This window comes from Talpa europaea, assembly GCF_964194135.1.
Source record: "Talpa europaea genome assembly, chromosome: 5".
Lineage (NCBI taxonomy): Eukaryota > Metazoa > Chordata > Mammalia > Eulipotyphla > Talpidae > Talpa > Talpa europaea.
This window is the reverse complement of record NC_140071.1, coordinates 22,419,340-22,432,263: the sequence shown is the minus strand read 5'-3', so window position 1 is coordinate 22,432,263 and position 12,924 is coordinate 22,419,340. Positions and strand designations below refer to the sequence as shown.

Genomic DNA, 12,924 nt, shown 5'->3' with positions numbered 1-12,924 from the left:
AAATATTTGATGTACCAAAAATATAACGAATTTATTTAAAATACTTCCCATAAAAAGAAAAATATTAACTGTCTGTATATTATTTCACACATACTCATTCCAGAGGGTGGCCCAGTGCCTGTACCTCCTGGGGCAGGCGATCAGAGCAGTCCCAACTCCACAGAGGTGGGACAAGTGACTTGTTTATGAAAAATCACAGGCCCCATTCTAGCAGGCCCCATTCCAAATGGAATCCAAAGAAGACCAACATTTCATTAGTAATTTTAACAATCAATACATTATTTATAGAATTCAAATTATCAGGACTACATCCTTATTAATGGCATCCCCACCTGCTGTATAAGCAGAAGCTGCTGTCAACGTTTTCCTGAAGGGTGTCACTGTAGCTGCCTTTTCAGCTTCCACCTCAGCCACTGTCTTTGGTTTTTCTGGGGCACTTTGAGGAATATTTTTTGGTGTGGGAGCAGGGAAAATCACTTCACCATCCTAGCAGAAATCAGAAAAATAGCATTTAAAATAACATATTCGGGCATCCCCGTTGCACAGGTGATTGAGCGCAACACTGTGAAGCTGTCCGCAGCCTTTGCAGCGTGGTTCAATTCCTGGCCAGCCAGGGAAAAACCCACATGGTGCAGCAGACCTTTCCAGCCTCTCCAGCAGCTCCCCTTAGCAGTGTCTTCGGTCTGTCTGCCTGTTCTGCTCCCCACTCTGTCTCTGGTGAATTCTCTCACCCTCCCACACCTCTGACCTGTACCCCAGTTCTTGTATGAGTAAATAAAATCTTTAAAAAAAAATAAATAAAAATAAAAATAAATAACATTCCATATTAAAAACACAGAAGATGGCTATAATGGTGGGAAAATGTTCCACTGGAAGGGATCATGCTCAGTGAAATAAGCCAAAAAGAAAAAGAAAAATACCGGATGGTCTCACTCATAGCAGGAATCTAGAAAACTTAAATAAGGGACCAGGAAAATGAATAACTATAAGAAAGTGAAAATCAAAATCAACAAAAAACTATGAACCAGAGACACTTTTTGGGGGGTGGGGGGCGGGAGGGGAGGGATTGGGGTCAGAATGGGGGGATTGCAATTGTATGGGGAATATAAAAATAAAATTTATTAATTAAAAAAAAATAAAGCAACTTTATATGAGACAAAAATTCATACAATTCATAACATCATTTTATATACATATGACATGAGTATGTAAAAATGTGTTATACATGGGCCTCCCCTGGTAGCACAGTGGTTGAGCGCTGGGCTGCAAGGCTGCCCGCAGCCTCTGCAGCGCCAGTACAATGCCCCGCCACCAGCAAGGGTCCCACAAAAAAAAAAAAAAAAAAATGTGTTATACATAATACATGGATAAATAATGTATATAGAACATATATGGAAAAACAAAACCTTAAAAGCAGATAGGTGAGAGCAAAAGCAAACATCTAATTTTACTTTATTCAATTCTGGAGTTTTGTTGTTGTTTCTGTTTCTCAAAAGTGACACATATTTTGGGTGAATCATATGCATGTAAGTCTCTGCCATATCCTTCTTTAAATTGTTCTGCATTTTTAAACAATTTTATTAGCATGAACCCAATACATCAATACTTTACTAGAATATATCTCGATTCCAAAATAGAATTTTCCCATAACCAGAAATACTAAAATACATTTACACTGGCCACACAAAAAGCAACAGTTCTCCTCACTTACCTTCATGACCACAGTTCCCCTAATGACATGACCCATTGTACCAAAGTCAAAGTCATCTTTCACTTCAAAATAAAAATTATCTTTGTCGGGGCTGATGGCCTTCAGGAGTTTAGTGATGTTGTTAGAATATAGGGTGCTGGCCTGCGTGGCCATTCGGCTGGGAAGGTCGGTATAGCCGATGTGAGTAATTCCCTAAATAAACAAAAATATAGTCAAAAAGGGGCATTACCACATGCTCACATTCTTCTTGGGACAATTCTCATTCATAGTCTGAGCTAAGTTTTGAAATTACCGATCTTTAAAAATATGTAAATAGACTCACAAACAAGTACACACTGCAAAAGGAGATTTAAACGTGTCTATTTTTAATTTTAAAAATTTCAGGCTTCAACTTCCCTATAGACTGAAAGGAATAAGGACCCTCTCACAAACCGCTAAAAATATGGGAACTGGTACACAGCAAGAAGCATTTTGCTGTACCTTATGCACATGAAGTTCTCCTGGCTTAGTGGTTTCAAAGTTTCCGCCAGCCTCAGCAGCTAAATCCACAACAACTGAACCTTCCTTCATTGACTCAATCATTTCTTTACTAAATAAAACTGGAGCCTTTTTACCTAATAAAATCAAAGAAAACAGTACAAATTACAATTTTTCAAAACTCAATATTCAAGTTATTACAGTAGTCTCTGGACATTCAGGAATTGAACATCTATAATTTCAACTCTTTCAAGAAACCCCTAAAGTCTGTAACACAGGTAAGACTGGTCATTCTCCCAAGAAATATGAACAGGAGCAGCAAGCCAGTACACAGGAGAGTTAGCCAGAAAGCAAACCTTGCAATATGCTCAACACTGAAATCTCTTCCCACCTGGTTTCTACCCAGCATTATTCATGAAGTGATAAACATTTGACATTTTTTAATGTATAATAATAAGCCACTGGGCCTCCCTGGTAGCGCAGGGGGTTAAACACCACACTATGAAGCAATCCAAGCCTATGCAGCACGAGTTCAATCCCCAGCCGGCCAGAGAGAAACCCAAATGGCAAAGCAGACCTCTCCTGTCTCACCTGCTGCTCCCCTCAGCAGTGTATTTCAGTCATTCTGCCTGTTCTGTTCCCCGCTCTGTCTCTGGTGAATCCTCTCACCCCCCTGTATCTCTGGCCTGTACCCCAGCTCTTGTATGCATAAATAAATAAATCTTTTAAAAATAAGAAGAAAAAGAAGACAATAATGAAAATATGTATACCAGTATAGAACAATTCATAATGGTAACAGTAATTTGTGAATTACAAAATAAATGTTTCTAAATATCTCAACAGAAGTCACCAGATTCTGCATCTATTAAGTCAGCCCTATTGTTGGTACTGGGAATCTATTGATTGATAAACAGAAAACATCCAATTCTCCTGGTGAACAGGAGACTCATTCACTAGTTTATACACATTTCAGACTCATTCACTAGTTTATACACAGGAGATAATGTCCTAAACATTAGGATTTTTCAAGCTAACATACACCAATATGTTCCATGAGAACTGTGCTGCCAGTGTATAATCATGATCGGGTCTCAGAAACATTGTAAATGTGTAAGTCAAAAGAAAAAGGAAATAAACTTGTGAAAAATAAACTTGTAAGGAAAGCAGAGAGTTAATGGTCTAATCATCGTTCATTACCTCTTCTTTGGAAAGTTTTCAACTCTTGTGTTTATTGAGTTTCAGTAAAAACTGTCAAATTTATAAATGGAAATCAATTTAAAATAAAATTTGCATTATAATAATCTGTGTTTCAATCTACTTGATTAGAATACGTATGATTCAAAAAAGAAGAAAAACTTTTTTGTAGCATATGTGAAAAGAAGTTGTAAAGTCTAAGTGGGTGTTTCTATAGTACACCCTTCTTTCTCCACGCAAACTTTAAACTTCCAAGATAAATTCCCAATGTTAAGCCTTCCCTTACTGAAGCCCTCCTCCCTGGGCCTCCCTCTCATTACTGAACCTGGCAGCCACCATGGTGTGTTAGATGATCTCTGGTTCTCTTTTCTAAGTCACAATGAGAGAGCAAAAATGAGGAGATATTTTTCCTAAAGACAACATCCTGAAGTCCTGGTAGTTTCTCCACTTCTCAAAATTCTCTGGACATATTCCTTTGCTCTACCCTGCCCACTGCAATCAAGCAAAGGCATCTTGAACATTTAACTAAATTTTACTCAAGCATGAGAATTTGGGGATACACACCACTTACATCTGAAGATTTTGTCCAAAATACAGGTCACACTGCTCAACTCTGCAGTAATTTAAAGCGAAGGCTCGTAAGGTTGAAGCCACATACAGAGGCAAACTTGAAGTGCTAACCTGTACCTTCCAGGTAGTTAATCTCATCATCCATCCCCTTCTCAAGACCAGAGCCTCTTTCTTATTAAACAGTCTCCTGTTTGTTCAAGCTGTTCTTCCCGCTTTACCTGTACCCTCCAGTCTCAGGGTAATAGGCCTTAAACTACTCTTTTGGCTATTTTCAATTTAGATCCAAGTCCACTTCCCTCTGCCTTCTAACTGCACCAACTTTACCACCATCAATTTTGCATATTTGATTTGGCATCTAATTTCTCCTTCCCTAGAAATTCTAGATTTCTCCTTTCTTCTGAGGCATCTATAGCTAAGGATCAGTCCTGGACTGTAACAGTGCCTACTTTTCAAGACATCAAGTGGCCAAAATCATTTAGGCTTCTTAGAAAAAATTTGATATACAAACTATCTGTCTTCTTTGATTTTACTCATCCAGCCTTCACAAAACAATTATGCAGCGGCTGACACAAACTTATCAATAAATAAGATGTACACAGTGCACTCATGAGGATAACAGGTGTTCTATCCATATTATTATCTTAAATTCAATTACTTTCAGAAAGATAGCATATTCTTTCAGATTATTTAATGCACAGCCAAATGACTGAGGGGTATGGAAAAAAATCACAGAGGAATATTTTAAAGAAATGAAATTCTTATAAGTAAAGAACACAACAAAATTGCGGCTTCCTTGGTGGAGCAAGGGGTTAAGTTTCAGCACTAGGAAGCTATCCGCAGCCACTGCAGCATGAGTTCAATCCCTGGCCAAGGAGTTACCCACATGGTGCTACAGACCTCTCCTGTCTCCCCTGCTACTCCCCTCAGCAGTATAGTTCAGTGAATCCTCCTGTTCTGCTCCCCAGTCGGTCTCTAGTGAATCCTCTCATGCCACCCCCACCTGTATAGCCCAGTTCTTGTATACATAAATAAATAAATCTTTCAAAAAACCCAAAATTGTATGCATAGGATGTGCTTATTCTGTAAATATATATACACATTCAAATGAATGATTTTAGATATGTTTACATAAAATATTATATATATTATATGGCCTATGATACCAATATATTTTTGAGTCGCGAGATCAAGAATAATTTGTTTTTTTCTTTGTGCCTTTTCTTATCTCCCAAATATTCTATAAGAGCTTGTTTTAATTTTGTAATTTAAAAAACTTAATAAGGACGACAGGGAATACAATGATGAATATAACAGTGCAGCTGCCTCCAAGCATTCACATGTGGCTCAATTTTTTTTACTTCTGAAAAGTGCAGAAAAGAAAATTGGAAACAGAAGGGCAAAAAAGAGAGCCAAAAGAGGAGCAGAATAGTACATAAAAGTTCCAAATGAACAAATCCTCAAAAGAATAGGTCAAGAGAGAGAAAGGCTGAGAAGGCAATTTCAAAATCCCCTCTCACCCTGATGGCCTACTATGATAAAAAATGTAATGTATGATAAATATGGTATCACAAAATAGAAGGAACAAATAAGATGACAAGGTATTCAGAGGGAAAAATCTAACCAAAACTAATATTACACTTCAAATTAAACTTGAACTCTACAGATCAGAATTTATTGTAAATGAGAATCAACCCATGAAGAAAATAAGAAAACTTTAGTGACTATCTCTTTAGTCTTTGCATTACAAAGTAGTTTCTAAACTTAAAGCAATAGGGAAAATTACAAAGAAAAACATAAATAGATTTATATGAAAATGTGTATATTATAATGTATACATTATACTTTATGTATCTAAAAAACAAATATGAAAAATTCTAATGGAAATTTAAATAAAAGCAAAACACTAACATCCTATTACATAAATGAACTATAAAAATAAATGGTCAATTCAAAGACAATGGTAAAGCCAAATTTAAAATAAAGTTCACCATAAGAAAAAGATATGAATAAAAAAATGAAAGTCATTTTTATTGTATTCCCAAAGTGAAAAAGTCAAAAAATCATAATAATAATGTTGAAATCATACAATTATCTACTGGCAAGATTATGAACTGTCCACTCTTTAGAAAAGCATAGTTTATTAAGCATTTGGTCAAAATTTTTATATTTGTCCATCCAGTAATTCTAAGAGTTGATTAATCCTGGGGAAATAATTGAAAATACATAAACGGAATTATGAAGAAGAAAGTATTAGAACATTATTCTCAATTATTTCAATGGAAATAAACACAAAAGCCCTTTTTTCAGGCAATAGTTAAATAAAATACAATGTATTCAAATAAGAACATTCTGAAAAACCATTGAAATATATTCACAAAAAGTTCTTAATGACTCATCACACTATATTAACAGGGAAAATTTATGATACAGTATCTTACTATGCCCATTTAATATGATATCTTGATCTCAACATGATAAAAATGACAGAAAAAAAAAGGCTAAAAGGAAAGAGTAAACTGTTAATAGCATCTTTCACTAAGTAGAGAGATCACAGGTGATCTTTATTGTCTATTTTATATTTTACTGCAAGTCCAACAAAAATCACATAGTATGTTTGTTTTAAAAGAAAAAGCACTCATGCATAATAACCAGTTTCTGAATTAAGTTGAGGATATGGATTTCTAAGTAATTAGAACTACTTACAAACTGCATTAAACCAACCCATTTACTTACCAATTGAAAAGGCATCACTTAAACATGTGCCCATCCTGCCAGAGCAAATGAAGCTACATAGTGAGGACAGTCTTTCAAAGAGATACCGAGACACAACTAAGGATGGAGAACAAGCAGGAACATGTGCGGAGATTCTTTACAATACATAAGAGAGAAGGTTATGTCCAAAGTTTAATGTAAACCCTCCAAATATGAAAAGAAGCCTCATTATACCCAGAGAAAGCCTGGTAAAGATGCTAGATACAAGGATTAAAGGTCAAATGAGCATATCAGGTATTTCAAGACATAACCACAGAAGGCTGAAGAGTTAGTAAAAAAAGACAGAAAAGGCCTATTTTTTTTACAAGTACAATTAGGCTTTGATCTTTGCTCAATTCTGTTAGTTTTATCATTTATCTTCAAAAGATGGCAACATACAAAAAGTTATGACTATTACATTTCCTCAAACAACACTAAAAAAAAAGTCACTATGTTAGAAAAAAAAAATCAACAAGAAAGAAAAAAAAAAGTATTTCCTGGCAAGATAGAAACTGTGTGTGAAAGATTTGGCTTGCTATCCAATTTCATGAAATATTTCTTGGTTCCTTCTGGTTCATGGACATTAAGTTCCCTAGTAAGATTACTCAGTTCCTTCCCACTTGGGAGTTTATTTCTAGACTTTTGCCAAAATCATGGTAGGACATCATGCACTCAGAGTCATCATTCAAATATTGATTCATTTATTAACTCAACTAATACTTATTTAGTATCTGCCATGAGAAGGAAAAATTTATTTATAGCACTGTGTCAAACAGTTTAGAAGTCTGCATTCAAAGGTTAATAAATAACTGAGATATTTTATATTATTCATACATTATTTTAATTAAAGAGTTTCCCAGTTGGTTGGCTGTTATTTAGGGTGAATAGGGGGTGCCACAGATTAATGTGAGCTATCCTGGAATCTCTATATGCACCAAGAATTGAATACTGACTGAATAAAACCCTCATCCATGAGCACTGTTTCTAGATGCCTGTCCCTAAGGTTGTGACTGATACAAATTCATTCTTAAATAAAACTGAATTCACACTGTCTTTTCATGATCTGTAATTTTGCATTAAATAAATACTAAGATACAGTGTTAAAAGCATTAAATTGAGGAACTTCTGAAAAATTTACTCATTTCTAAAAATAGCTTTAAAAACATTGTGCTATGTCACAAAAGAATAAATATAGACGTCCCCACCAGATCAAGAACCCCCCAGTAAATGCCTGAAACTGTGAATAATACCGTACCCTATACTTATGCTGTTTTTTTTCCCTACACATACATACCTATGATAAAGTTTAACTTACAAATTAGGTACAGTAAGGGATTAATAACACTAATAAAAAAGAATAATTATAACAATAGACTGTAATAAAAGTTATGGGGATGTGGTCTTCTCTCTCTCTCTCTCACTCTCGCTTTCTCTCTGTCTCTCAATGTCTTATTGTAGCTAATATTTTCAGACCTCAATTGACCGCAAGTCACTGAAACCAAGGAAAGGGAAACCATAGACAAAGGGCACTGCTGTATATCACTGGCCTCTCTGCAACACTAAATTCATAAAGTCATTTAGTTTAAACTAAAAACCAAAGGCTAAAGATTTGCCAGAAGGTTTTGCAATATATTATACCTCTCTGAATGAATCAGGCCTAAAATGATCATCTGAAATCAATAAATTCTCAGAATCTAGCTTACTGGGAAGAGAATCAAGCCCTCACAGACAACTTTAATCACAATGAAAAAAAAAAGAACAAAATTAAGAGGAAACCACTAAAAATATTAAGAACAACAAGACACCAAGATGAAATGGGTTTACCACAAAACTTTATGATTCCAAAGACCATTGAGTATTATTTACTGGAATTATTCAATGGCATGTAATCAGATGGGGAAATTCCTAATTTCCTGGCCTGTCCGGCGTCACATTAGACAGGCTCAAGAAAAACTTACTGCTCTAACAAGAACATAGTATAGTTAACAATATAGCAACAAAGGGATTATTAATCTAAATTATAGAATGTATTTCTCCAAGCCAAAATTGATTTCTCACGAACAAGGACCTCAAAGACAAGGATAATTTTTAAAATAACGTTGAAGTTTCAACGTAACATTAAAGGGCTTCCAAAAAAATGACAGCTCCTTGCTCTTTAAGAGGGAGTCATCAGAAGAACCGGCCTGTTTTGTGCTCTGGTGGTGTGTTGTGTGAACAGGCACCTGACAATGCTGCTGCATTCCATGCTACACTGAGGATAAACCCTAACCCAAATCCAAAAGAAGGGTGTTGCTCAGAGCACACAGGAACACAGAATCCCCTGCCTCACAGCCATCTGCATTAAGACTGGACTTCCTGGGCCTCCCTGGTGGTTCAGCAGTTGAGAGCTGGGTTGAGAAGCTGCCCGCAGCCTCTGCAGCGCCGGTTTGATACCCGGCCGCTGGCCATGAGTCCCACATGGGGCTCAAACCTCTCCTGCCGCCCGCTGCTCCCCTCAGCAGTATTTTTGGTCCATCTGCCTGTTCTGTTCCCCGCTCTGTCTCTGGTGAATTCTCTCACCCTCCCACACCTCTGACCTGTACCCCAGTTCTTGTATAAATAAATAAATCTTTTTAAAAAAAATTTTTTTATACAGAACCAGAAAGTCCGGTCAGCTTCTACAAGTTTTATGTCTTTGAGATATTTCTAAACGCCACACCTATGAACCATGATTCATCGAGAGCATATTTTAGCAGACTAAAGAAATCCTTAAAGATCTATTTAAAGAAAAAAAACTAAAAACAAGTTTTTACCTGATAGTTCAAGAACATTTTTATAAAATTTTAAAGAATTATCTTAATTTAACTCTCAGAGCTGCAAAATTCTGTACAAACAAAAATCAAAATCAGTCAACATTTTATCACAACTCCATAAGCTATGGGAATTCTCAAAAAAGGAAAACAAGCTACCAAACTCAAATGGCAGCATAAGTAAGAAAATGTCTAATGGTCTTATATAAATTATAATATTCTTTGTGTTCCCTCCAATATATGTTTAGAGGTACATTAGCTGCAAAATTCCTAAAACACTGAAGCAATGAATATTTTGTGATTTTATTGTTGATATAAAATAATTAAAACATTGTTTTTAAAAATGAAAAAATATTAAAATAACATTTTAAAATCACATTTCCTATGTCATTCAACTTAGATCAAAATAAGGTTAACTGCAAAAAGAATCTTAATGAAATAGATACCTTCAGAAAATTCAGATAAAAAAACAAGTCACGTTTCTCTCCTGGGAAACCAGTGATGGATAGCCATCTAATAGATGATGGTTTTACTATCCACACCAAGGTCAATAAGCTTTTTAGTTCAGAGCACCATTTGCAAGAGCAAGTATCACCAATGGAAGAAAGAGGAATTGCGCTAATAATTCTATATGCCAGGTTCTCCCTTCACTTATTCCTCGCAACAACTCTGCAACAGAGTTTTTTATCCACTTTACAGATATGAAGAATCTGAGATTCAGAGAGACTCATTACCTATTCTACAGAAACTGGAATTTGAATCTACTCTCTCTGGCTCTAAACCCATGATTTAATCCCCCAAGAATGAATTAAACATCAGCAGATAAAAGAGCGTGCTCTACTATGAAGTAGAAAAGAGACTATTATTAGGTACACCAAAACCACATTTGTTATGGGTTAAATTTTGGACCCAGAAAATTCATATATTGAAGCCCTCAGAATGTGACTGTATCTGAAGATAAGGCCTTTAGAGATGCGATTAAATTAAACTGTGGCCATTAAGGTGGGCTCAAATCCAATCTGATGGTGTCCTTAAAACAAGGGGAAATATGGACAAAAAATGAGACACTGAGACCACATGGGGACACAGCAGAGCAGGGCCTTCCACAAAGCAAGGACACCAAACCTGCCAACACTTGACCTTGAACTCTTACCCTCAAGACAATGAAAATATAAATTTTGCGTGGTTTAAGTCACTCAGATTGTAGCTTATGGAGACAGTTGCCTTAGCAAACTGCTAGGCAATGTCCTCTCATTCCTGGACACACAGTGAGCAACAATTCCCAACTTCCTTCACAGTCAGGTTTGGTCTAGTGACTAAGTCTTAGCAAAAGAAAAGTGAGCAGAAGCGAGCGGTGTGTGCCCCTTCTAAGACCTCAGGTGCAAGCCACGATCCTCCAGGCCTCTTCCCTTCTGGCTAGCTGGAACAGAAACTGTGTCCAGAGTGAGTGTCCCAGCCTCAGAGTGTTGATGGCAACACTCATAGCTGGATCCCAGGTGGCCCTGTGTCCACCACCCATTATGATTAACTGTGCAAGAAGTAAATATCTAAGTGTTTGAGCCATTATAACTTTGGGTGAGTTATTATAGCAGATAGACCGCCCTAACTAGTGTTGAGGCACAAGAAGGTAGGGGGAGAGTGGAAAGGAGATAAGAGACACACAAAAAGTGGGATGTACTAGCTGTTCAAGGCAACTCTGTCGGATGCTGCTTGGCCAGAAGCTGCTGGCCTCTCCATCCTTTTCATTCCAGGGACTGCCAGGGAGGGGAGCACAAGGCTTTCCAATCTTGCAACATAATTTTAGAGAAATAATAGACCAAACCAGAATGTAATTCTTTGCCATAAATTTTTCTAATAAAATATTTGTTAAATCTGGCCTGGTCCCTCACTAAGTGTGCTCAAACACCCTCTACGAAGTCAACACTGATAAATGACAATGGGAAACTCCACAATTTTGGCATCATCCTCTTGATGACAAGTTGCCCTGTCTGTGTTGAAAGCTACCAAGAGGTATGTAGACAGCCTGTGGTTACCAGCCCTTGACGTTGCAACATTTAAGTATTTCTCTCTGTCCTTCAAAATTCTCAAAACAAATGAAACTTTGCAGAAGTGATATTACAAAATTCCATGCAATCACACAACATATTTAAGGAAGGGGAAGAGGATAGAGGAATGAGATGACTCAGTAAAATTAAGTCAAATAATTTCCCGAAAGTTGGAAATCACTGATCTATATAGTTTCGTAAGCCCATACTATTGACAGAAAAGGGGAAAGAAAAATAAACCTTTGCTTTAGGGAAAAACATTGTGTAGTCATCAAGACAATAATGTATTTGTGGAATTTCACAAATCACTTTATCAATTATTATCTTGCCAGACAGCCAGCTTGAAAATGACTATGAAAGGTTAATTTCTGTACTATCTTATATTCTACTCCATGTGAAAGATGGGTTCACAGAGAAAGGCAGCATCAGACAGAAAGCCAAGGCTGACGACCAGGGGAATGTGGGTCTGGTCTCCTATGTGCAAGGCCTGGTATATCAGGATAAACACACACTCCTGATTCTCCGGGGAGGGGAGATCTCATGTATAATTACAAGTATTCTACAGATGCTAACAGGTAGGTAGAGATCAAAATAAATAGTAATGTTACCCTCATTTGGATTGTGCCTAAAAAGAGGCCCAAGTACATATGGTTAAGAAACTAGAGTTTATAATCAAGCAATGAAAAGCTTCCTTCCTGGCTGGCAGGACACTAACCCCTGAAGAGACCTTCCACCACTTGCTAATTCTGACTCCTGAGAGATAGAACCACCTCATATTGCAAACTGGGCATGTGTCCTAGTTTTGAAATTTTAAGAAAGCTAGGTTCCCAGACTCAAATTAGCTTCTGCAGGGCCCCTATCCAAAAGTGAGTCGACAGAGTGTTCTTTCTTATCTTTCTTGGATAGCACTGGAAAAATAAAAGGGTTTGTACCAACTGGGCCCGAAGGAAGGCCCCAAAATCAAAATACAGCTGAGCAGCATGTGCTGGGCCACCACTGTGGACACGGTGCAGTGCTGAGCTCTACCCTGACAGACACAAGCTGGTCCTCACACTGCATGTGGGAGGCAAGGAGGACAATTAGGGGGCAACTGGGGGGCAAGGAGGCTGAGAACTGGAGTAAGGAACAGGCAAGGGGGACTGGACTATGAATGCCAAAAAAAGAGTGTTTACTACTAAGTAGGAGATAGCAGGAAGGACAGTGGAAGTAGTAACTGAGTTGAGTAGGATTTCACAGGACAGGAAGGGCAGAGATGGCATTCCAAAGGGAAGGAGCAATAAGTGCAAAGGCCTGAAAGGCCTTGACCTACTTCAGAAGCTAAAAGCAGCCAGTAGGATTGAAATCAAGTCCACATAGAGTAAGATTAGTTGAACAGGAGATTTGAAAG

At 37.1% G+C, this 12,924-nt stretch overlaps 1 protein-coding gene across 2 annotated transcripts in view; it reads right to left on the bottom strand.

Annotated features, from left to right (window-relative positions):
* NNT (nicotinamide nucleotide transhydrogenase) overlaps positions 1-12,924 on the bottom strand; it is a gene marked incomplete at its 5' end in the record, with an annotated part of 88,515 nt that overhangs the window by 47,659 nt on the left and 27,932 nt on the right. Inside the window, 3 exons of one of the 2 annotated variants that reach the window (XM_084233172.1) lie at positions 333-486; positions 1,712-1,903; positions 2,192-2,325. The exons of the other annotated variant lie outside the window; for it this stretch is intronic. Coding sequence (XP_084089298.1) covers positions 333-486; positions 1,712-1,903; positions 2,192-2,325 — 480 coding nt within the window. The remainder of the gene's footprint in view (positions 1-332; positions 487-1,711; positions 1,904-2,191; positions 2,326-12,924) is intronic. 2 annotated transcript variants of the gene reach the window in all.